The 25,855-nt window shown below is 47.4% G+C and overlaps 1 protein-coding gene across 1 annotated transcript; it reads right to left on the bottom strand.

Annotated features, from left to right (window-relative positions):
- Window positions 1-19,476: 19,476 nt before the first annotated feature.
- On the bottom strand, window positions 19,477-21,379 carry LOC144153560 (uncharacterized). The gene is made up of 3 exons (XM_077685181.1): window positions 21,137-21,379; window positions 20,885-21,052; window positions 19,477-19,805 (listed from the first exon to the last, which is right to left on the bottom strand). Exons 1-3 carry the CDS (start codon window positions 21,377-21,379, stop codon window positions 19,551-19,553), a joined length of 666 nt encoding a protein of 221 aa, XP_077541307.1. The 3' UTR covers window positions 19,477-19,550.
- Window positions 21,380-25,855: the final 4,476 nt, after the last annotated feature.

The following is a 25,855-nucleotide window of genomic DNA, read 5'->3' as shown; positions in this document are numbered from 1 at the left end:
CTGCCGGCAAGGCATCGTTTTTTTTTTTTTTTCCATTGTGTAATGTTTGTGTAATATTTGTTTCCATTGTTTAATGTTTTCCATTGTGTAATGTTTGTTTCCATTGTGTAATGTTGTTTCCATTGTGTAATTGTTTCCATTGTGTAATGATGTATCGCTGTCTCCGCTGCTGCACAGTCAACTTTGGTTGACTTTATAGGACTGTCAGCTTCCTGAGGGGGTGCGGACCCAGTCAAGCCGATCCTGCAAAGGCTTTTTGTCCGTGCTCCTAACATCTTGGTGAAAGATGTTGAATAAATATGATTTGATTTGATTTGATTTGATTTTCCAGCTTGGAAATATCATGCGGGACTTCAGCTAGCAAACAACCGTTCTTTGTGAATACCCCCGCCGTTGTTAACTGATGGATTAGTCAGCGCGTGAAAATGTGTGTGGTGTGTGGCAGCGCTCCGCTTTTTCTATGGCTCTTTGGAACCGTCTTTCTTTGCAAGTTTCCCAAGATGTTGTCCCCTGTACGTGTATGTAAATAAAGCAGCTCGAACCGGTGCCTCCTGACCTTTCGCATCGTTGATCTGGAGGCCCTTAAGCGCACGTCTTCGCGGCCCCCTCAGTTACGTCCAGTCAGCTGGGAATCTGTTAAATGTAAATGCCGAATAAAAAAACAAGACGTGTGCACATGCATACGAAGTTTTATCACCTTCAGTCATCAGATACAGTGATTTCTCCATAACTCGAACTCGGATATCTCGAAATATCGGTTAAGTAGAAACCTTTTTTTGCCGTGCATATACCTGCCATAGGCGACATTTTCCACCCTTTGTCTCGAAACGTCTTTTCGGGGATCACGGATATCTCGAAATGTTGACAATAGGACGCAATGCAACATCCGCTGCAGGCAGCTGATAAGCTCTCGGTTAAAGCTTAGCTCCCATTACGCGCCGAACACCGTCGCGAACGGCAAATTTGCACGGGGTACGCACTGTGCGCGGCCGATGTCCCGTTAGCGGAGTGCTGTCCGGCGCCTACATCGTTGATATAGCTGGGGAAGACGCTTCTGATCATGTGGACGACGACGTGTCTCAAAAAGTCCCAAAAACGGCAGGAACAAGAAAAACATATGCTTTGCCTGCTTCACAGCAAAGATAGAATATAGCGTTGGCGACCAACAGCTGCATTGAGAAGCTCGAGAACACTTTTTTGGGACCAGATGCGAACGCGAAACAGGCGAGCATCACGCAGTTCTTTTTCCGCAATACCTAAAAAAATTGTTTTTTCTGCAAATTATTTTTGCCTGTATTCCGGAAGCGTCCCTGTGCATTGGAGCGTTTGTTACCAGCACTAGCTCTTATTCCAGTAATCTGGCCATACATTTTTCGCATTTCGCTTAACCCAACACTCCGCTTACCTCAAAATTTTCAAAAATTTGGGTACTATCAAACCTCTTCTGCGTGCCTGTAATTTTCGTGAATACCACGATTTGAAACATTCGCCAGCATTGGGTACGTGAAACTGATTTTTAATAAAACCCGGCTGCAAATCAGTAACTTCGCTTGCAAGTCATTACACAGGTTCTTTTTGATCACCCACACACTCGGAGAGAATTGCGAGACGCACGCGGGAAAAGCAAAACGGGAGAATATTTGTGTTATGGCCATTCGTATAATCGTGGCTGTTTGAAACCAAGGAGTAAAAATATTGAGGTTTATTTATACTGTCATGACCATATATACCTTGCTTTATCCCCCCTCCCCCCGCACTCTGCCCAAAGTATATAGGAACAAGTTTTTGCTGGCACAACATTTTACTCAAGCTTTCGCTTTTCTTCTTGTCAGCCTACCAGCCGGCTGCGTGCTTGTCACCGTCAATGGCGTTCGGGAATGACCCGGTAGTTTCTATGTGGAACAAACACAGCTTCTGGTGCCGCAGGGAGTTCTTTTTGAACGGGATCTCACTGTCTGAACATTGGTGGTTGAACGCGAAGCTTTCTTGTGAGCGCGTCCTTGTCGTCTGAGTTTTGACTTTGACTCATTTAGCTTTCACTTTGACTCGCACGCATTTTGGACTTATGATCGCGCCGGATTTGAAATCGACCCTTTGCCGTTTGATTTCACGTGAAGAAAGCTTCGTGTTCAACCATCGTTGCGGAGTGGAGGAGTGGATAATTTTTCTGGCTGCACTCCTCTCCAAATCCAAATTGCTTTGACCATGTTGGAATTGTGCATTGAGATAGACGTCGGCTTCAAAACGCGATGGAGACAGCTTCGATTCTGATCACGGGAAGCGTTTTTTTTCCCCCTCTCACTTTACTCACAAACATCACCGTCGTCAGAGACAGTTGACTTTCCCGCAGTGCTTTTTCGAGGCGACATAGGCCATCAGTGAGACATAGAAAGCTTTACTTTAATAATGGTCCAAGCGGTGGTAGTGAAACGGCTACGCTGGTTGCTGCGGTTTCATCCTTCGGTCTCACTCGCGAAATTCAACGGCCGCAAAGAGGCTCCGTAGCCCAATTCGCGAAAAACTCGAGGCGTGAAACTAAAAGGTCTTATAGTACTATCGTACCTTCAATTGTGAGCTGATGTACCTCGTACCATTCCATTTCACCACTCTAAGTGGCCGACAAACCCCGATGCGCGCCCGCGTTCCGCGGCAGTATTGGCGGTGAGATGTTTGAGTGGCGCCCCCTGGTTCTGACGTCAGCTTAGGGACTCGCGCCGCTGTCGTCTGCTACACTTGCGCCGCTGCTACACTCGCTCCGCCGTAGTCCGCTTGTGAGAGGCAGCAATGCCTAAGCGAAAAATCACCGGCTTTGATCTTTTAGGGCATTAAAAAGCATAGCTCCCGTAATTCAGTTATTTTTCCAGCTTCTGACAACTCTTAATAACATCAAGCTGTATACTGCACAAGTTTGCAACGAACGAGGAGAGAGAGAGCAACTTTATTCAGAGCATCGGTCAATAATCGTGCGTAACTCGTCCTCTCTAGCTTATTTGCGAGGTTCAGTGCTCAGAGCTCCTGATAAGTATGAAAAATGCGTAGGCTCCCCTAAAGTATTTTCGAGATGCTCTTATGAAGACCCAACAGTGTAATGCTACGCACCAAGCAGCGCGTCCTTACACGCGCATCGCAAAGCAGGAAACAAAGCGGTTGTCTTGTATTTCTTTCGTTGTTGTTGACTTGTATCACGTGAATGTTTTTTGTGTGTCCGACGCATTAATTTTTATGCACCACCCCACACGTCTTATTAGGAGGTTTGGGGATGTTTGAGAGGCGCACATAGTTCGTGTGGATATTTTCTTCAGGCTGTACGGCATACATTCCCTTCTTCACACATTGGCTTTCGTTATGTCATCGTACAATAATGGGCATGTCCGCAGCGTGCGTTGTTTATTCACATGCAAATGCAATGAGAAAGTTTGTGTTACGCCACCGCGAAACGGCGCAGACGACGTTGTCCAGAGTACTTGAAGGCGACTTTTCCGCCCCGAATTACTATAGTAACTAACGAACTGAATCTCAACCCAAACAGTTATGACATGATTACAGTGTTGAAGGCTTGATATAGTCGCTAAAAACGCAAGAAACAGTGTACGTGCCGGTTTTAAGTATTATGAAGAATCATGACCGATTTATATCTCCAAGCAACTATTTGTGGTTTTCCAACCCCTTCAGGCGTAAAGAACAAATCCTGGCCTACTCGGAATTATCTTCCACGAACTGAGGAAAATGTATCTTACTTTCTGTCTTGGAATGAGGAACCCGCCCACTAACCAGCTCGGTTTTACTGCTAAAGTTTTCTCCGCCTCCTCCTCGTCCTCGTACTCTTGAGTGCAGTGTTACTATACCGCATATCTGAATATTGGGAAGCATGGCTGTCGGAAATGTACCGAAATGTCCCTCAAGGTCTGAAGAAACATATCGTTACTGTATTTTACCGCAGCACACGTTACCCGTTTTGTTCAATAAGCCTCCATACTTGTTAGAAGCCTGCACCGGCACGCGCCTATACAAACCGTGGGTTATTTGGAACTCAACCTACATTTTTTGGCGCCCCACAGTGCATGTCGGCACATTTTCATGCTATGACAACGTAAAGTGATTTGATACAATACTTTCGAGAGTTCGGCAAGGTGGCAAAAACTGTTTTACCTTACATACGATTACCAGGAATCTTAGTGCATTCTGCCGCCTCGAAGGCCTCGAATTTGTTTTCGTCTTGCCTTTTCGCTGCTGTCTGTTTTTAGACTCTTGATGTTCCCTTTGTTCGAAAGATTTCTGAATACAAAAGCTAACGCCTGGCTCCAACTCTCCGCACAGGACCGGCTTCGCAGGAATGGGGCCACGCCGGCAAAGTTTCTTCCGAAGCGGCGTCGAAAACTTTCTGTAAATCACGACTTCAGCTAGTGTATGCGATTTTAGGTCTTTTATTAGGATAAAAAGCTGCGCATACGCAAAAGCAGGTGCGGTCGAACATCAAACGTCAACGGAGCGCAAAGAAACAGCAGGTAGAGCGAGCCCGAGTGAAGCAGACGACAAATGCGAGAATCCCTAAGCCGACGTCACGAAGGCGCCCTTCGCAGCGCCACCCGTGGTCGCGCTCACCACAAGCATATCGGGCCAGCAGGCACCGCACCCTGATTGGTCAATTCTAAGCACACTGATTGGTTGGTTTACAAGCGGATGTGACGTCATTTTTAAGGATGGCTTTTTTTTTTTTTTATGGGAGAAAGACGTGCTGCCTTGAAGGTGCGCTGCTCTGACCTCCGACGTTTGCGGCGCATTTACTTTTCTGCGGCATGGCGGGCTCGTCGAATGCTGCTCCTACCGATGAGGATCGTCGGCGCTGCTCTGACTGCGACAAGGTGTTTTCGCAACGAAAAGTCATGCTTAAACACGAGAGAAACGTGCACCACAAAGAGGGGACAAGCTCAAAAAGCCACATGAAGTGTGACAAATGCGGTCACAGCGTTACAACTTTTGACAACCTCGTCCTTCACCACAGAGCGATGCACGGTTTCGACGCTGAGATTGTGCAACTGGTCTTCGGCAGCGCTGAAGGTAAGAAAACTTGGAATAGTTTGCTTTTATTTCGCCTACGTTAATCCGCTTCATCTAGTATTGTGCTCAGTGATTTAAGGACTTTTATCGTACGTGACCTTGAATAGCTGTGAGCAGCGTTTAGAAGAAAATGTAAATATGAGCGAAGAGATATTCATATTTCATTGAATGGACATTAGTGTTAGATAGAAACGATGACTTCATTGTTTTGTTTGCGACTGTATTACAAATTTTGGTTAGGCCTCAACGTAGGCCTATCAAGTGTCAAGTCCACGCTCAGCGACGTTGCAATTAATGCCGGGCGGTATCTTTCCTGCTGTTAGCTAAACTGAATCAAATGAAATGTAAGCCGACGTATATTCGTCACCGTGTAAAATCAACCTCCGCTTGTTTCATGTTGTGACCGTTCCAAATTTCTAGGCCTAACGTATTAGCATGGTAACGTTCGCAAGTGGCAGTTGCGCGCATTCACCATATTACAACAACATTACGACGCGGAGCCGTGGTTCTGGCGAGATGGTACATCACTGCAAGGGTTTAAAAGCGCCGCAAAGACGGCGGAACGAAACGGAAGGAAGACTCACAGCGCACGGTGTGTCTTTGTGTTTCGGTCCACCGTCGTGGCGGCGCTAAAAAAAAAATCTTGGAATCAAGGCAACGCGACACAACCGTGTTTACGTTACCGTTTACCGTGTTTGCGGGAGTCGACTGCGCATGAGCGAGAGTTAACGTGAACGGTAACTGCGCCAGCGATCTTCTAGCAGACAAAGTGTACCGTCGCGTATTGAATACAACAAATGCAGTGCGCTCGGCGCTTTATGCTTGGTACCTATGCTTGGTACAGCCTGTGAAAGTAATCTTACTTGATGCTGTTTATTACGTGTTTCTTGTTAAATAATGCTCAGGAAAGCGATAAACGACCATTTTTCTCAGATGAGCGAGCAAAATGGCTATCCATACTCGTGCTAAGCCTTGCCCGCCTCAAACAGTTCCGATAAGTTTCCGAGCTCGCAAAGTGCTTTTAGGCCTCCAAAATTGTGCTGGGCAACGTAGTGTAGGTTATTGAGTAATTACTACATATTTTACTCATTTCTTGCCTAAATATTTAGCGCTGGGGCAAAGTCTATTTTACTTTGATTCTAACTTTACTAAGTAGATGGCGCCACCAACACGTTTTCTTTTTAAAGCTGTACAGGTGATGGCTACAGTATTTTCAAAACAATTACAGCTTGTGTGAATGCTTCACCTGAAATGTGAAATATTCAAGTTACCTTAAAGGGGCCCTGAAAGGCATTTTGAGCACACTAAATGAACTAGCGCAATCGCTAGATTGGGTCGCCAACGTCACCTGTGCCAAGTATTACTCTTTTACGCGCAGCGGAAAGCTCACGCTTTTGTTGCAAAGTTTGTCGCTTTTTTCTCACCCTTTCCTTCGTGTTTTTGGACGCCGCCATCTTCACATGTCTACATCATCGATTCCCAGATGTTCGTCATGAGCTAGACATCCTGCTATTGGGCGGCTTTTTCACGCACTTCCGGCAAAGAGATGAGTCGTCTGCTCAGCGTCGGCTCGCCGGCTGATCTGCCAGCGGAGTGCCGGAGTGCTTTGACATTTTACGACAACGAAACAAGTGTAAACAAACGCTTAACCGCTTGTATTGAATGCAACACGGCCATAACACGACGTGGATTTTATCTTACGTGAGTACGTACCATAAAGAAAGTCCCGTGGCACTTCTTTGGTGCAATCGCAGAGAACGCCCTGAGCCGAATGCCCGGGTTTGACGCGTACATTTTATTCAACTTCAAAACAATCCAGAGATGCGTTTCGAACGAACGCAACGTCACAAGATGCGTTGCAAGTCTGAACCGCGATTGACAGACGACGAGTTGCCTCCTCCTGCCCGTCGTAAATACGGCACTCACCTCACACCCGGTTTGCGGGGACGAGCAGCAAGTCACAACTCTGGCGCGCAAGCGAGAAGGCTTTTAGCCAGGCACACTGCACATACCCCATGCGAGGTTGAGTGGTACGTCGTTCAAGAAAGATAATCCAGACCATGGGAAGCACTATCCACCCGCAGAAGTACGATGTCGCATTTCATCGCGAAACGAACGCGTCCACAACACACAGGAGGCGATGCACACACACACACACAGCTTCGGTCGCTGCATTGGCTTAGCTGCAAGCTTCGTTCGGACAATCAGCGATGCTACGACGATACAGAGCTGCGTGAGGACGACGTGCTAACCACTTCACGTATTTAAAAACACAGGGGCAAAGAACTAGGTTCATCGGAAGCAAAAAATCTTTCCTCCATTATAGTGCCTGAAATATACTGGCTAGTGTGCCGAGCGCGGGCTCCAGGCGGACGCCGGGAGCGATGTACGCGGCCGTCTGCCGCTTGGGGCGCTGCCGTGCGGGAGTGTGCGCGGTTACCTCCGAGCTGCGTAGCAGACGGCAGCGGCAGAACTTTCCATTCCCGCTTGCGACGAAAGCGAGCGAAAGCGACGGGAATTCTGTCGCGCAACCAAAATTTGTCCCGACCATTCGACAAAAACGATCGTCGCGCGACAAAGCGACGGAATAGACCCTATGCAAAATGCGCCCCGCCATCTCACGTCGACTCCAGTAACTAGGTCCGCCATTTTGGTACGGTCGTTTGAAACCGAAACCAATCAGCAAAACATAGAAGGCGGGCATTGACTGCTTTTGGTGATGGACTACAATGCCGGAGCATTGCTTTGTGCCGCAGTGCACGCAATGCAGAAATACCGGTCCAAATGGAGAAAAGGTACGTGAAGTTCCACGCTTTTGAACGAACTTTCTGACGCGAACTATGCCGGCGCGAGCAACCTTTGTGACACGCTGGGCGCGGTGCGCTGGGAGCGAATATTTGTCGTTGGTTCGCTAAGCGTGGTATTCCGTAGTCGCTGTCCGGATGAAAAATACAGCTGCGTTGGAGTTCTGTAGTCCAGCCTTTGTATTCTAAATGAAGCCTGAGCGTGCACTACCTATTCATGCGACTGACAGCGGCGCTCGACCGGGAAAACAGTACCACACGTTGCCAAAATTAGGCTGTTTCTTTACTCGTCCCTGTGGCTCTGCGCCCGCTTCATTTCATTGTTAAATGTTGCCGCTTAGCCCCTACACGAGCCTTTATCTTACCTAGGGCTGTAAACAAACTTTTCTTGCCGCACTACGCCGTCACGGCGCGGTTGAAAATTTCCTCTGTGGCGGGCGCGCACGGTATGGGAGTGTGTTGTTGGTTTCTTTTACGTTGCATGTAGCCGCGTGTCGTTGCAGAAGTGGCGCATACTGTTTTATGATGATCTAACGGTGGAAAATTCGAGCTTTTGCACTTGGTTCCAGATTTGCCGGGCTGAAAGGTTTGTTGTTATGTCAAGTTAACTTGGTGCCCATTGTCATTTCAGCCACAATGTATTTACTGTCGAATATTTTGCGACTAAAATACACACTCACTCCTCTAGTTTCTCACATGCTGCATGCATGCCTCCGACGTAATGATAGTGGCCATTGATGTAGGTATCAATTTTCAAGTTTTATTCAAAAAAAAAAAAAAGAAAACAGCCAGAGTTACATCAGGCTTCCGCGCATCAGCTTGAGTGATTTTGCATTTTTTGTATCCACAGTGGAAATCCCAGTAAATTAAACTACTTCGCTGATTTATAGCGCGTACAGTATAGCCAAATGTGGATATAAATGGAACAAAGGGAAGCATTCGCGCACCCCTGCATGCATGCCGCGGTCTAGTAAACACGACGTTGCCCAGCCTCTGCGTGCTCGCGAGATGACACGGCGAAATGTGGCATGAATGCTTGCTGGTAGCTCATAGGTGACCCTTCAGGTGTCATGCCAGATCTTGTTTCTGTCACTGTGGGGGGTGAGGCCAGCACAACTGGGGCAAAAAACCCATTCCCAAGGCTACCAACGTTTCTCCCAAGCGCCCGCACGGAACTTGGTTGCTGCTCGCATTGCTCCTGTACTCGACGTGCATCGAACAGACGAATTGGCAAGGGAAGGGACGGGCCATTTTCTCACGGGCTTCTCCAGTCAATGTCTTGGACACTCGCTGGCTTGATGCCCTGCTGTCTCGGACGTCCTCACTGTTGTGGCAGCTCAGTACACGCAAGCTCCGGTGGCGCCTCTTAAAACCTTCGGCTTGCAAGAGGCGAGTAGGTGCACAGCAGCCAGGATGTGACTCCATGCTCCACTGCAACCCGCCGGGCAATCGCACGCTGCCTCACAATCGCCCCGCTGTCCGTCTCAAACGTGAGGCACACAACATAGGGCCGGCCACTTTTCTTCTGGGAGCGAAAGCAGCTGCTGAGCACATGGATGAGGCCCAACCTGCAAGAACAGAGAGAGTAACAGTACATAGCACTGAGGGAAGAGCAGGACTAGTCCGCTACAGTTTAAGGTAAAGGGACATAGCAGAAAGAAGTGGCCGCAAGGAACAGACTCAAAATGACCAGATTTTATGTCTTGCTTAACACTGTTGCAAGGGCAATAATCTACACCTCAAACAGCAATGATGTCAACATTGTTTGTCAAGTTCGAGCGTGCAAGTATCTCTGCATGCTTTGTTAATGCATTTTCAAGAGAAGGAAGTTTAACATTTAAAAACCCCACCGTGGGTAATGATACCAGTACCCGCATAATCGTGTTCGTCATAACTTAAGCAAGCAATACTATGATTATCTGGAACTCACTTCCAGAACCTTTCGAGATAAACGGGTAAACATTCGGGCTATACGGATGACCAATCGAATTAAAAAAAATATTCTAGTTCAGTGAGTTCGAGAACGAGGTTTTACTGTATTATCTATTCGTGCACACCAAAAACATGCGCTTTAGAAACAAACACAACCACCCCACCGCCAAAAAAGGTGAATAAAGACACACAAACAGATTTTTGCGGCAGAACATGCGCAATAAATAATGAAAACACACAAAAACATAAAATTCAAGTCGTATGTGCGCTTTTGTAGTTGACTTCGCCGCAAAGCGCGGTTGCTTTGCGGCAAACGCGCGGGCGGACGACCGTCACGGAAAACGGCCGCAACCTTTCCGTAAACATATTCGCCAAAAATCATCCCGTAAATTCGATGTACAGCATTATATATCGGAGTTACGTTCGCCCGGTATTAGAGTTTGGCTGCGTCCTATTTTCTGGTCTGGCGATTGTCGCTTTCCTCTTTCAGGGTTACTGCAACAGGGTCGCCGCTGCGAATTTGCATGGTAAACAACGGTGAACAAAGTGCTATACAAATGCTCATACCGGTTAACTCGCGTCAAGTAAAAAGCAAAGAAGGATTTACTTACTGCGAGTCGCACGTGTTTGTCCGCACCGATGAAGGCGAGCAATGCGCCTCGGCGGCTAGGCGGCATGCCCTGCTCCGCTGCCGCTCGGATGGGTCTTTGGCGCGGCACCCCGAGTGGTATAAGTCTTCAGACACAGTCGGCAGCGCAGACAAGTCCTTCGTCCACAATCCGCGGTCGGGAGCCGGAAAACGCCGTCCAGTTTGAGCCATACCGCGTTACCGTCACCTACTCTTCCACAGTAAACAATACGAGACTCCCCGATCGGCGCCCGTACCAATATGGCCGACGGTCTCGTTTACATCATTGTTGCTAGATCACCAAGCAATTTCGCATAAGGTCTATTCCTGCCGCTCTCACTCGCTTTCGTCGCAAGTGCGAACGGGCCTTTATGCGCAATCTCCGCCCCACATAAAACAAGCTCTTGCTTGTCGCCTGAGCATACGGTTGATATCTGACTACGTTACACTGTGCTTGCCAGTGTATTTAAACGATGTCACTAGGTTTGAAACGTACGCGCTCGGCGTGCAGCTTTGTAAACGCAAGCGGTTTCACATACGCACGCTATTTTGCTGCTAATAGAGTTTTAGTACAGCGTTTGTGGCCTTTGCATACTCTAAACGCTAAATTTTTGCGTCCCGCTACGTGACACCACGATGGGAGTTTTAGTAGAGCGTCTCATCAGTTTTGCGTAGCGACACACTAATGCATACGGCGCCATCTGTCAAATGTTTTCCGAAATGTCTCGCCGGCTGATCTGCTAGCGGAGTGCCGGAGTGTTTGGACATTTTACGACTATCCAAACAAGTGCAAACAAACGCTTTCCCGTCAGTGTTGAATGCAACACATGGGTGCAGCTTGTCAGAACACGGGTTCTCGCTGATCGAGTGCAGCGTTGGTTTGCTCTTCGCCTTCACGTTCATCGCCGCTGATAAAGCGATCCGATCCGGCGCGTTTTGTGCACGGGTTCTGTGTCGGTTGAAAATGTCTTTTTTCACATGCCGCCGGTAGTAGGAATTACAACCACCGCAAAATAACACCCGGCACCAGCGGGGCCACATCTGAGACCGCGCTTTTTGGATAAACAGTGCGCGGTGCACCAAAGGGAACGAGCGCACGATTCTCCCCACGCGGCTGCGAGTTCGCCGCCGGTACCAACTGCAGCTACGTTGGCTACGTACACCGCGAAAGGGCAAGGCCAGGCCGCACACATGCGGGCAGGTCATTCGTTCGCTTTTCCAGCCTGTGTCCATGGTGTCTACAGAGATGAAAAAGCCGAAAGAGCTGGCCCGTAGCAGACGGCAGTCTGTGGGAGCGCAATAGCGGAAGTACGTCACCGCTGAGGAGCGGAGCATCATGGGAGGGGAGGCCAACAGCGAAGAAACAGTTGAAAGGAGGAGGAAATACGGCGCTACGATAATTCGCGGTTTTTGATTTACGATTTCTCAGCTAATACTCATCGCTTTAACAAAATTCTTGCAGGAGGAGATTGCTAATACATTGCTTTATTTGGTTACATGTACATCCATGCATCGGCGGAAGGCATTTCAGGACCCCTTTAAACGAATGCAAATAGCTATTAGCAACAAAATTATGCGCAATTTGCTTTGAGACAAATTCAACAGGCGTCGCTACCTGCTACGGCGGCCGGGATACGCAAACGGATAGCTAAAACGTGTTTCTGATTGCACGGTTTAACGCACCGACGCAGCGCAGGCGATGAGGCGCGCCGTAGTGGAGGGCTCCGGATTAATTTTGACCACCTGGGGATCTTTAACGTGCGCCGAAATCTCGTACACACGGGCGTTTTTGCTTTTCGCCTCCATCAGAAAAGCGGCCGGGAATCGAACCCGCAACCTTGTGCTCAGCAGCGCAACGCCTTAGCCACTGAGCCACCGCGGCGAGTCTAAAACGTGTTTCACCGTTTTCAGCGGTAAATGGAAGCTCCGGATTCTGGTAACGCAAACACGGTAACGATATGCTAAAACTGCCTAATAATGCGCATGACGCTTGCAGTTACACCCGCAGGGCATGCCTTGCTTTTGACAAGCCTGCGGGGATGCGCGTTGGTGTTCGTTCTTTTTTTTCCCCCTCTTCGTAAGGTCAGGTGCATCACCCTTCGCAACTCAAAGCCAAAGCCCACCACATTCACGACCGTATTAAAGTGCAATTATTGCTGCAGTGTTTCAGATCTAGCTTTCATATGTTCCTGAATGTGAGCGGTGTTGAATAGGCTTTATCGGTGAAGATAGCAAGCAGTGCTAAATGTACCTTTTCACTGCTCACTAGAAAGTTAAGTGCCCTTGGCCGACATTTTTGTGTTTTGATACCATTTCGAAAAGCAGCCGTGCATGTGTGGACACTACAAGCATTATGTAACACTTCACCTCTTTGCATGGCTTGCAGGCATTGGTTTAGGACCTCTTCAAACTGCAGTGTTGTGCTCCTGTGCTCTTTTCGTGTTGTGATTTTCATGTATTTTGGTGCTTTTTTTTAATCGACTGTTTGTGTTTTTCTGAAATTTACATTTTGGGCACTTGCCCCTGCTCATTAAAATCTAATTGGCTGTAAACCAGACATAGTTTTGCTAATGCTGGTTTTGTTCCCCACTTTTTTCTTGTTTTCGTTTGGGGAGGGGTGGGGAAAGGGAAAGGAAAAGGATATGAGTTGGCTTGCAGGCATTGGCTGTCATGAGGCAGTACGATGTGTTCTGTTAACCTGATAGAAACTGTCATCATGCTTTGGCTCTCTAATGCGTCTGTTCTTCCCATTTTTTTCGCTGTTGCAGACTTTGATAAATGGCGATTAGGTGAGGAGGAAAGCCAGCGCTGTCGCTTCGTTAAACAGCATGGTGCCTCAAGCGTTGCCGGTGGCAAGTTGCGGACCTACTATCGCTGCCACAGGTCAGGAACGGCTGCGCCCAGGCGAGGCAAAGGAGTACGTTTGATGAAAAGTCAAGGATCCTGTAAGTCTGGCAAGATCTGTCTAGCCTCTATAACTGCTACCACAAATGCTGACGGCACTTCTGGAGCTTCTGTTGAAGTGTCGTATCAAAAGCTCCACTATGGGCACGACAGAGATGTTAATCACTTGATGATGACTGCTGCTGAAAGAGCGGAAATAGCAGAAGAGCTTGCAAAAGGTGTGTCTATAAACACAATTTTGGATAGGATCAGCGCAACCATCTTTGTTGGAGATGATTTAACACCTTTACAGGCAACAGAGCGCATACAGCTGCACAACATTAGTCGTGAATTCAACCTTTTTGCTCCAGAACGGTGCCATCCTGACGACGCAACAAGCGTGCACATGTGGGTGGAAGCCATGAAGGCCCAAGATGAGCCAGTTGTCCGGCTGTATAAGCAACAGGGAGAGCAGTGGAAAGATGACAGTTTCAGCAAGGAAGATTTTGCTCTAGCATTAATGACAGAGCTACAGGAAGAGATGCTAAACAAATATGGGTCTGGCATTGTGTGCGTCGATTCCACTCATGGAACTAACATTTATAACTTCCAGCTAACCACGCTTCTAGTTTTAGATGAGTATAAGAAAGGTGTGCCCGTAGCTTATTTGATAAGCAACAGAACAAATGCGAAAACGCTGAAGGCCTTTTTTGAAAGTCTGAAGCTAGCCACAGGAGCCATCACATCTGACGTCTTCATGTCCGATGATGCCATAGAATATTACGACGCATGGAAATCTGTCATGGGACAGCCAGAACACAGGCTTCTTTGCACTTGGCATGTGGACAAGAACTGGAGGGAGAAGATCCACAGCCTTATACCAGGTAATGAGCTTCAAGCAGTTGTTTACAAAGCCGTTCGTGTTCTCATGGCGTGCACTGATCAAGATGAGTTCCAGAGCCTCCTGCAGGGTTTCATAGCCTTGAAAGAAAATGAGCCTGCCTTGGAAGATTTCATGCAGTACTTTAGTAGGTACTACGCAGCTCCAGGCCGCCTGCAACTCTGGCCTTATTGCTATAGACTTCGGAATGGTGTGAACACCAACATGCATCTCGAGAGGATGCATAGAACTTTGAAGCACGATGTGATGAAAGGCGAAAAGAACCGTCGTGTAGACAGGCTAATTTCTGCTCTGATGACAATGACGTATAGGAATATCAGGAACAGGGCCATTGCCATTCTAAAGGGTCGGAGGACTCGGAAAATGAGCAAAATCCTGAACAGCCACGAAGCTGCAAAGAAGTTCACTAGCAGTGTACAACCAAATGAGGATGGAACATGGAGCGTGCCTTCCCAGGTGAACCCAGATGTCTTCTACACTGTTTCGAAAGTAGCTGAAGAAGTCTGCTGTCCCCTCAAATGTGACGAATGCAACGTATGTGTGCACATGTATGCTTGCAGTTGTGATGAACATCTCATCCACTTAACTGTCTGCAAGCACATTCATGCTGTGCTCATAGCAAGTAAGGCTGCAAGAACAGATGATGAGAATGTGCAGGACCTGCCTGACAGTGTATCCAAAGAACATGAGGCAAAGCGGGTGCTTGACAGCATAGCAACAACAAAGGCATCTACCAGTGTAGAACGCGCCGTAGCTGGATGCCTACGCAGCATGCTATGCATCTTCAACATCTGCAGAAACCCAAGAGAAGATGATCAAGCTTTTGGACCATGGATTGGAAATGTGGGAAAAGGACCGTAATGTTTCCAAGGTTTCAGATCTGCCAAAAGAACCAGCGAACAAGAAGATTATGCAGCAGCCTAGGTTTTACTCCACAAAAAAGCGCAGGCTGGCAGCCCCATCTAGTAGCCTTTCGAAGCCAACTGAGCATCAGAAAGAAATACTGAAGAAGCAAATTATGGATGGCGAATTGGCAAGTGATGTGATAAGCACATCATCAGGGCATGAATACTGTTGATATTGGCGTTTGTGCAAAAGGGCAAGAGTGGCAACGTTTCGGTGGCAGCTTTTAATAGGTCATTTGCTGGTCATGTTCTCCTACCCAAGCAGCTGCCGCGTCTCTACGTCTAACTTAAGGCATGCAGCCGCGTGGCCATGGCTTGGATGGTACATGTGTTAGAGCACCAGAGGTGCCTCCGAGCGTGGTCATGTGGGCTGCTGGTAAGTATTTTAACTTAAGGTATGCAGCCGCGTGCCCATGGCTTGGATGGTACATGTGTTAGAGCACCAGAGGTGCCTCCGAGCGTGGCCATGTGGGCTGCTGGTAAGTATTTGTATATAGTGTTAAATAATGCTGAGGCTGACGCGTGGTACACTGTATGGGCTCGGATGGACACAAGAGGTGCCTCCTTCTTGCCGAGGGCTGCTAGTGAGCATCTGTATATAGTGTAAATATGTATATACTGTAAATATGCATGCATTTTCTCTATGTATTCAGCCCGCAGAATGTATTTTGCATCTACCGTGTCAATTCACATGTGCCACCTCTTTACACCCCCTTCTCTTCCCCTCCCCCCCACACCTTCGGGTCTTCCCATGGTGAGGCTGCAGTGTTATGCTGCATCTGGCAGTGAGCCAGAACATTTTTCTCTCAGCAGAGCCTGCCTGCTAGAGAGCGCGTCTCCCAGGTGGCGGATAGGGAGGCTCCTACCAAGGAGGCGGGCTAGTATTAGCAGATTTCAACCAGCACAACATATACTTCATTTAAAAAACTCAGCCTGCACATTCCTGTTTGGTAAAAGATGGCAGTATCATTAATAATAAATGTGTTGCGATTATGGTATGCACTACAGTTGCATTCAAATTGCATGTCATCCCGCACTGGTAATCTTTGGACTGAAAACTGGACTGGGTGGTTCATCTAGGTTGGCCCAAGCACATGCTTGGGCCAACCTAGATGAACCACCCAGTCCAGTTTTCAAGCAACTCAAGCCCATGCCTCTGCTTGGTAGGAGTGGTGCTTGCACCCGCGGACCAACAGGTGACGCGACAATGAAAGCTAGTTCTATATCATGCTTACGTGTGTGCATGCCGTCCGTCTACTTAGCTTGTCTCGGAGCTGAAAGTGTTGCTCTGGACTGCCTGTATGTTTTCTTGCACCCCTTATCCAGTGCCCGTTTCCCCGGGATGGTGCATACCCAACCCTGCCTGAGCCCGTTAAGCTCCAGAGGACTTCCACCCTGGGCCACGGCCCACAATGGCCCACCCGGTGCTGCAGCCCCGTCCACTCTCGCTTCGGTAGCATGCTGCCATGGGTTCTTTTTGGATAGCCGGGGGGGGGGGGAAGGGAGGGATTCGGTGCTGCTACAATTGACCACGGCTAAACTAGCAGTGCTAGAAGAGGCCAACTGTGGGGACAGATACTCCTGTACAACAGAAAATGCATGCTTTTGCTTACAGTTTAATCTTAAAAAAAGCAACACCTGGGCCACGAAGCACAGCTTAGTGGAGGGCTACGGACTAATTTAGACAACCTGGGGCTATTTAATGTGCACCGTAATCTTGACACAACGGCAGCATCGTATTTTGCCTATTCATTCCCTGCAATTACAGCCTGGCTGTCCTCAGTTACTGCATGCTGCAACCCTCCTTAGCTTGTCATGCTGCCAAAGCATGCTACAAAAGAACTCGTGGCCTGCTCAGACTGACATTTGGGTTTCGCTACCGTTGACGGATGTGAAGGCTCACTTACAGCCTCTGTACATTTTCTTTCGCTTGCTAGGAGACCACATTCACAGGTGCTACAAAAATTTCAGTGCCTTGGAATGTCGCCACTTTTGCCTGCAGTTGGATGTGCACTACCCCCGCCCCCTCCCCAAACATGTGCTAGGCTTTTTTTGCGAGCTGAGAACAAACTCATTTATTACCTGTCAGTCCAACTACTAAAATGCAGTCCTGCAGAGTATGGTCACTCATGTATGTGTTTCGTTTTTCTGTATTCAGCAAGTTCCTGTTGTCATGAAGATGCTCCATCCCCATTGCCTGCTGCACCTGTTACTGGACAAGTCACTGGTGCTCCAAGAACTTTAATTTTGAGCTGTGAATGCAACACTGAGGGAGCTGAAGACATGTTGAGAAATGTGTTGCCTGGGCTGCAGTTGGTGTTTCCCTTATTGCTTGAGATGTGCTCTAATAGGAGTGTTGCCACACTACCTTGGCAATGGGGCCTACACTGCATTCATACTAATCCAAATAAACATGATTTACCTGGAAAGTTCGCTTCAGAGACATCTCTTTGCTACAGACAGCAATATAGGCCAGGGTGGGAAATGGGAACTATTGAGTGCATGGTGGAGGCTGCCACGAGCACACCTCATTTGAAAGACTAGCAACAGTACCGCTTGATTATGAACTTCTGCAACTTAACTTTCCACATGGTGGTTCGTTGTGCACCTGCAGCATTCCAATAAAAATTACATTCATGATGGAAATGCGAGGGTTTTCAAGGTCTTTCACAGATGTGTCGATTTTTGAGCACCACAATGGGAACCTTGATAGAGCCAACATTTCAACAAGAGGAATCCCCTTCAGATAACTCCACTTGTCAAAGCAATGATTCAACAATTGTTCCTAATGGTGTGTTGATAGATAATCACTTTGTGTGTTGCAAAATTTTTTTATTCGCTAATGATCAACCAAACAATCGGGTCGTCCTAACGCGGTAGCCTTATGGTTAATTTTATTTATTCAGAAACTTTGACGCTTATCAAGGGTGTGTGCAATGCAGTGGTTTGTAAGTGTTTAGAGAACCATCATGAAACCCAGTAAAAGGCAACAAACCTCAAGACATCAGAGATCAAGGCGCTTGTTTTCAAGCAAAAGGAGCTTACATAGTAGCCCCCTAACTTTGCGGTATCCTAAATGGTAGAATGCAGCGCACATGAACAGGTAACAGAATAATGTCTCTTAGCAGAATGGCTTGGTGCAGGTTAGCTGCCATGGCCATTTTGAGTCACGATGACGAATATTTGTGCATAATCAGCCTCCTACTGTCCACTGCACCACAAAGGCCCCTCCCACAGACTTCAAATGCATGCTCTGTCATCTGAATCTATTCCTTTCTCTGCAGTGGCAAGAGTACAGTACAGGCAATATTCATGCAGCAAGCATGAATAAAATTGCCCAAACGAAGTATTTGTGCCAAAGCAGCAGCAAAGCCTAGAATTATGACGGGGGTCAAAAACACGCAGCAACTACATTTAATTGCAGAATGCGTGAGCTTTCCGAGATGCACTGTAAAGCTTACAACATGCCAATGTAAACTGCCCTAAAGCTCTGATGCAGAACAGCAGCAATAGAGAGCTATTTTAAAGCTAATAATGAGGATGTCGTGCAATGAAGTGTGCCTGTCTCGTACGAAGATATGCACTGCTATTCTTGAATCCTGATTTTAGAGGACTCCTTGCAAAATTGCTAGCCATAATTACTTTGGTTCAGGTTAGCTGATGCTTAAGAGTATGTATAGCAGAAATATAGCATGCAAGCAGAAATGATGTGTTAAGCAGACACAGCCATGCAGCATTGAGTAAATGGAAGCAAGTGTGGCATCTTCTGTGAAAATCAGTGGTTGCCGAAAGAAACAATGTGGCATGGCTATTAGCAGCAAATTTCCCTAGGGCAGAGGACACGCTGAGGCTTGATTGATTGTAGGGTTTAACGCACCGACACAACGCAGGCAATGAGGCGCGCCGTAGTGGAGGGCTCCGGATTAATTTTGACCACCTGGGGATCTTTATCGCGCGCCAAAATCTTGCACACACGGGCGTTCTTGCTTTTCGTCTCCATCAGAAAAGTGGCCGCCGCGGCCGGGAATCGAACCCGCGACTTTGTGCTCAGCAGCGCCACGCCTTAGCCACTGAGCCACCGCGGCGGGTGGCACTGAGGCTTCATCAACTGGGTGGAACAAACCATTTCTGATTCGTGTTTGGGAGAAGGTGTACATGCAAGTCGAGAATTTTGAAATTAAGAGCATATAAAAAGAAAGTGCAACTCTCAGCCTAGGGCAAGCACAAATCATGGCTGCCTGTACTGCAATGAATGTGCAAGTAGTTTTCTCCACCACCTATTCACCAAGTAGCGTTTTATGCTGACCATACCACTAGAGAGAGCAGGTTACGGGGTGAGAAGGGTTGGCTGCAGCGAATCCCGCATGGCAGGCAAATATGTGGCCCTGAAAAGGGCCGTTTTAGCAAGCCGATGGTCTTCGGTGGTGCCTTGTTGCACCTCAGGATGGCGAGCAGTACTGCAGGCAGTCGTTCCTCTCGTGGCCCTTGGCTCCACAGCGGACACAGCGGGAGAAGGTGTACTTGGCACCAGGTGCAGCTCGGTCTGGCGAGAGAATGCCCCGCCCGTACCGCCTGGCCAGCGCCTTCACAAGGATCGCGGACATCTCGTCGATGCCACGATCCCTCGACACGTGGTATCCATCCGCAGCAAATAGGGACCGCTTCGGCTGTTTGGTCGCGTTCAGGAAACGGTGCTGCGCACAAATTCAACAACAAAGCAAGCAGACTGTCAGGGAAAATGCAAGCACACTTCACAGTACAGATATTTAATGTTTGGTAACAACAGGACTCGCGAAGAAATGCGAAGCAGGCATCGGTTCACTACTAAGTTCTTTTTAAACCATGTATGCAAACATTTAGTGTGCCTCTGCCATAAATATGTTCTTTTTATGCCCCTGCTACACTATGTTTTGAAATGACATTCGGCTCAAATGAGATTCGAGCCAAATAAGCACCAAAAGAGACATTTGGGATTTCAAATGCCATTTCTAGCAGTCTCGAACGCAGCAATAAAATATAATACTTCCGTACGTAAAACAAACAAAATATTATTGTTTGTGGAACTTTGTTCACTGCTGATTTACTTAAAATATGAAACAGACATATTTAATTTTAATACTCTCAAAACCAGTGGGTCAGTCGCAAAAAAAAAACACGCAAGACAGCCGCCACATTAGAGTAAAAACTGGTGCCTCTTCTAATTTGACATCATTTTACTGCCTTAGACTGCTCCTAAATTTGATCGTTGTATTATTTATTGTACGAAAACGGAACGGGGCGACAACAGTGCCACTACAGCACGGCGAGCAATTGTGAAATCTTTCAAATACCATCGAAATTGTAGTGTAGCACGGCGGATGCTGAATGACATTCGGATCCTAATGTAGCCGGGGTATTAAACCATATCGCAAACATTTAGTGTCACTCTGCCATTACTAATTTTGTAAGGCGGACTTCTCGAAAGTTTCATACAAAGTGGGACTTTAGCTCCTATTTCCGACTCTATAAACGTACTTCAGTGCAAACGCGAGGGGGTACGGCAAGTTTGATAACATGCATTTCGAGAACACAGCGACGTCGCAGGCGAATCACGTGGTCGGTCAACATGTTTTTACAACAGAATGGTACCTTCTATAGACATACTTCCACGCAAAACTGGCTAAAGTTGTGTACAATTTCTAATTTTTTAAGACAGCGTTAGAAATATAGTTATACGTAGCCACTAGAGAACAAAACAATACACGTAGGCCTATACGAGCTCGTCCATTGTTACCTCAGCGTTCAGTATGTAGACGTCCCGCATACGCTTCAGGGTGGCCGTTAGCTTCCTGTTCAGCAAGCGACGAGTGGAACTCGCGCTTGCCGACTGGAAGCAACGAGGCAGCACCGTGAAGACGTACACGGCAGGGGCCACCTCGCGCTGCAGCTGGGTCACCAGGGCCTACAACACAAATAGGGCGACATTTAATGTCCATCCCGCCTTCACAGACAAACAAAATAGTCCGAGGGTTTCCTCTGTACACACCTTGATGCTGTCACATATCCGCTGCGGATCTGCGCCGGTCCGATCTAGGTCGTTCCCCCCAACATAGAGAACGGCGAAATCTGCCGGCCGGCAACGCAAGCGCGACACTGCTTCGGACAGCCGGGGAGTGTTGTGGCCACCGAAGCTAAATGTGCAGGTCTCCACAAACGGCAACAACCGCAGCCGCAACCTGCACATGAATTTGAGTTGGCTGTCGCCAACTAGAACTCCGCGTAACGACATCACTCGAACCTGGCTGCCTGGCGTTGCACTAACGATGAACCACGGTACAGAGAACCGTCCTCTCTGAACTCACGCTGCCAAATGACTGCCCTGGCGAGAGAAAAAAAAATCAAACGTCACATCCGGTTAATGTGTGTGTGACGTCATTTTAACGGACCAATCAGGGTGCGGTGCCTGCTGGCCCGATATGCTTGTCGCTCACCGCCAATAGCGCGCGGCACAGGCCGGCCTGCGGCCGCTCTTGCTCCGGCCGCTCGGGCGCTCCGATTGCTCGCAGCGCCCTCTGCGCAGCGCTGTGCGTGCATCAGCGGCGCGGACACGCCTTCCCATAGAGAAAGCGCGCGGACGGACCCTAGTGGCTGCCAGACCGAGCCGGGGAGCGGTTTTTCGCGAAGCGACTAAAACCCGCCCGCCGACCGGACGTTGTTGCCAGCATACTCGAGAAACGCGTGCTGGCAACACTGATTTGTTCCGACCGCGACCGACGCTGGACGCTGCCCCTCATGGCTATGCTGGCAACACTTGCAACGCGCCCGGAACAACGACCGTGTTGCGGGCGGGTTTTAGCACGACCGGCGGACCGGCTCCGGTCGTGGGTTTTAGTCGCTGCGGTCTGCTGTGATGCTGCCCAGCACGGCCCAGCACTACAGAACCTAGTACCGGGTATCGCGCATCAGCCGATCTACAGAAGAAGCCGATCTCCACTGTTCAGCGCCGGAAATGTGCCCATCTTGCTGGTTGCTTTCATCAAACTGCTGCTGAGTGTTCTCCGTGCGATCCTTGTGTGAAGTTGGCTCAGCTTGGTGCATTTGGTGCAGCACCGCCACCCGTTTGTGCCAAGGAATCTGAGAGTAGAAGGCGAGCTTTACGCTCCCTGCAAGCTTTCGACATTGGTGCCTGTGCTTCTTCTTGTATTAGCCGGCGTGCTTCCGGCCGTCACTTTTATCTCGTAGTTGTGATGGAATATGCCTATCAATAGTGACTAATTACTCAGGACTTCTATGAATAACCTCATTCTACTAGAGCCTGCAAGCTCCGCTTCGGTATGTTTGTAGTGTATCAGCTTGTCAAGTCTGTTTGAATTTGTAGTGTATTCTAGCCTGTGGGATCTTTAGTCGTTGCATAATTTGACGTGTGCCAGCATTTGTGTTCCGTTTAGAAGAATCTAAAAAAGCATGTAATCTTAAGTTAGTGCGAAGGGTGAACAAGGAAACGGACAATGCATTTTAACTGTACCTAGAAGCTCTAGTTACTGCATGTGGCTTGTGCTACCCACTATGATGCCTGCATCGCTTATTAATTTCAGCAAGGTAGGTACAAAGACATACACAGCAGAAAAGTGCCGCGCTGTTTTATGCTTGTATTTGGCGTTAGGATGAGGTGCTGCTTTATACCAAATCGCCCAGGATTGAACTAACAGGACGGACGCTACTTGCAACTGATTTATTTAGGGTATGTCCATCATGTATGAGAGAAGCAATAACAAAAGGCCACAAGCATTCGACCAGAGCACAGGCACATTCCTTGGAGTAGATTGATAAAGAGGGAGACACTCACACATATTGTTCTCCTTCATTTGATACAAACTTAATGTGCCATTACACCACAGCTTCCTTCCACTATTTTTGTTTAGCAATTTGGGTACACAATTACAACCTTTGCAATGAAACAGCTTGGGTAATTTTCTACCGAAAGTGCACGTTTTCAAATGGTGCCTAATACATTAGGTCGTTTGGCTGATGTAAACTTGTCAAGTCAAGGGTGTCTCATCACACACTTAACAAGGAGCTTAGCATGCTTCTTACGACAAACTGTGTGCAAGTGTGCTGAAGAATGGCACATGCCCACTCGAGGATTGGCAAAGGCAGGGTATTATTAGTGCACACGCACTAGGGAGGCTGACCACGAGATATTCATGCACGTGTCTGGTGCCTCAAAAGCCAAACCCCTCTGACGGAAACGCTTGAGTTTGTGCAAAGCATTTCCAAATTGGCCATTTAAAGAAAAAAACCAAAGGAAGAGCAACTTACACACTAAAGACCAGCGGGTTCCATCTGGGCCCACTTAGTAAGGGCTGTAGCTGCACAGGATACACAGAGAATGACAGTAAGGAGAGCAGGGTAGAGCATGTATACAGTAGACGCTCATTAAGACAAACTCGAGGAAACCGTAAAAATATGTATTACCAGAAATTTGTTTTAAGCTGAGGTTTTTGCATTGTGGATGTTACAAGCCAGCAAAAGTGTTGTTCATCCTATTCATGGAGTTCGTCTTAACTGGAATAGAGGCGTGAAGGTTTGGGAAAAGAGAGCTGAGCGCAGCCAGTGGTCAATTTACTAAGACAGCAAAGAGGACAGCCGCCGACTGTGAGAAGCGGGGAGCTCAAGCTCAGTTTTCTTACAATATATATATATCCGGGTTCCGGCCTTTGCGGCTTTATTGCCTCGTATTCGTGCAGTGCATTGGCTCTGCAAGCTAAATAGTCTCACGGGTGGACAGGCAAAGTATTTCAACTGATATCAATGCTCAGTGTCACACTCGTCAGTCTGAAAAAAAAAATCAGAACGATAATCAAACTATGCTTCCCCCGCTCATGTGCTACTACTCACACACTGAAGTCAAACGACTGCCAAATTCTTTTTTTCTATAATGGAGGGTATGTAATTTACAGAAAAAGCATGCTGTGCGCGCTGCTTCAGATTGGGGGAAAAAAAACTTTCACTTCCTCCAAAGAAATTAGATTTACTACTCCTGCGATACACCTTTTTGCAGGGGTGTACAAATATCAAATTTTGTACCGCAAATCACACACGAATAGAAAAAGTGACTGCAGATGGAATAAAATATGTTCGACTGAATATCATTGCTTTAGCGTGCTTACAGCTTTGAAAGCAGAGCTCAGAGAGAAAAGATCAATTGGTTAATCACAACCTGACATGTAGAGTTTGTGCACTGATTTAGAAATGGTACAAAAAAAAAGGTGAATAAGAGACAGTGGATTAGTGAAAAAAGTTTGGCACACATTTTCTTGGAGACATGTGGGTTCTTTAACGTGCTCTGAATAGAAGTATATTTGACGGGCTGCAGCCCCTCCAGTCATTGAAATAAGGCCCTTGCTATGCATGCCTACTAGGACCAGTATGCTACCGAGGCATAGCCAACAAGTAATAACTTAATTTCTCGTTCATGCCATCCCATTGGCCGGACACTTATTTCCGGCTTATTAACTTTGCACAGGTAACATTCCACTTCAGTTACTGTACACCAGAGTTACCACTCTGGCTTTGCTCAAGGTGTTGCTTGCATTAGGCTTTCTTGCAAGGCTTAGTCGTCGTGCAGAAAAGCCGACCCAAACAGGCGTTCGTTGTGGTGAAGCTTGAAGGATTGCATGTTGTATGGCAGAGCAAACTTTTATAGCTCTGTTCGTAAATTTTGAATACCTAGAACGGTAAAATTGCACTTCGGATAGAAGAAGCGTACAGCATAAATTTGCCATTTGCTCTCTACAGTAGCAAAATAGCGTTAACTGAGGTATACATGCGTGGCACCTGTGATATCCAGCCGGACGTCACATTTGCAAGCTGGCTTTGCTGACTAAATGTGGCCCTGCCTGAGGCATAATCAAAACAGGAAAAACACAGCATAATTTACGCTAGGTCACTCACTTTAGAGGTGCTGTTAGAAGTTTCTAGACTATTGCGTTCATGTGTTCCAGGGTATCGCATTTTCTCACTACTTACATTTTTAAAGCTCGGTCCATATAATTTTGGATGACACATTTGCCTTAATTGTGGGTCTCTATTTTGCGATCTTCTGAAAAACGTCTTCAGGATCTGCCATGTGTTCAATAGCTTGATACAACTTAAGGAGCTGTGCGTTCTGTACGAAACCTTAGCAGGTTATTGATGCAAGCACAAATTACCAAAGGCACTTTTTTTTCTGTTTTAAATTACGTTTCTGCTAACAAGAAATAGATCCAGTTTAAATTAAAACCATTATGCACTACCCACTGTAACGGCCCAGCGGCTAGGATGTTTCACTGCCATGATCGAAGATGTGGGTTCAATCCCAGCCATGGTAGCCATTATAATGGTAGAGGCGAAAAAGAAAACCTGTGTGTAGAGATTTTGCTGCACATTTCAAGGTCCCCAAGTGGTCAGAATTGATCCATAGCCCCCAATATGGTGTGCTTCAAGGTGCATGTGCAGCTTCGGCACACAAGTTGAACAAAGCCTCTCTCCCCCTCCCCCCCTCCCACACACACAAAAAGGGTACAAGTTTCAGCTGTCGGGGTCGCTAAATTACATAGACCAATATAGGACCTTTACTTTCAGATTTTATAATATTAAGACTAAAAAATTTAGTGCTGCTTTGACAGGCCAGTGTTATTTTATTGCAGCCTTTCAGAATTTTGGGTATTGTTTTCAACAGTGAGCAAACCATGGTCTACACCAGATATTGCCTTTTCAGACAAAA

This window comes from Haemaphysalis longicornis, unplaced genomic scaffold (genome assembly GCF_048455015.1).
Source record: "Haemaphysalis longicornis isolate Haplotype H1 unplaced genomic scaffold, Haemaphysalis longicornis Haplotype H1 scaffold_9, whole genome shotgun sequence".
In the NCBI taxonomy this organism is placed as follows: Eukaryota; Metazoa; Arthropoda; class Arachnida; order Ixodida; family Ixodidae; genus Haemaphysalis; species Haemaphysalis longicornis.
Note: the sequence above shows the minus strand (reverse complement) of the source record. Positions and strands in the feature narration are given on the sequence as shown.

Coding starts and splice junctions, on each gene's coding strand:
- LOC144153560 (XM_077685181.1), bottom strand. CDS start 21,379: ATGTCGTTACGCGGAGTTCTAGTTGGCGACAGCCAACTCAAATTCATG. Junction 21,053..21,136: donor GGATATGTGACAGCATCAAG/GTGTGTACAGAG, acceptor TTTGTGTTGTAG/GCCCTGGTGACCCAGCTGCA. Junction 19,806..20,884: donor TCTACATACTGAACGCTGAG/GTAACAATGGAC, acceptor ATTTGTGCGCAG/CACCGTTTCCTGAACGCGAC.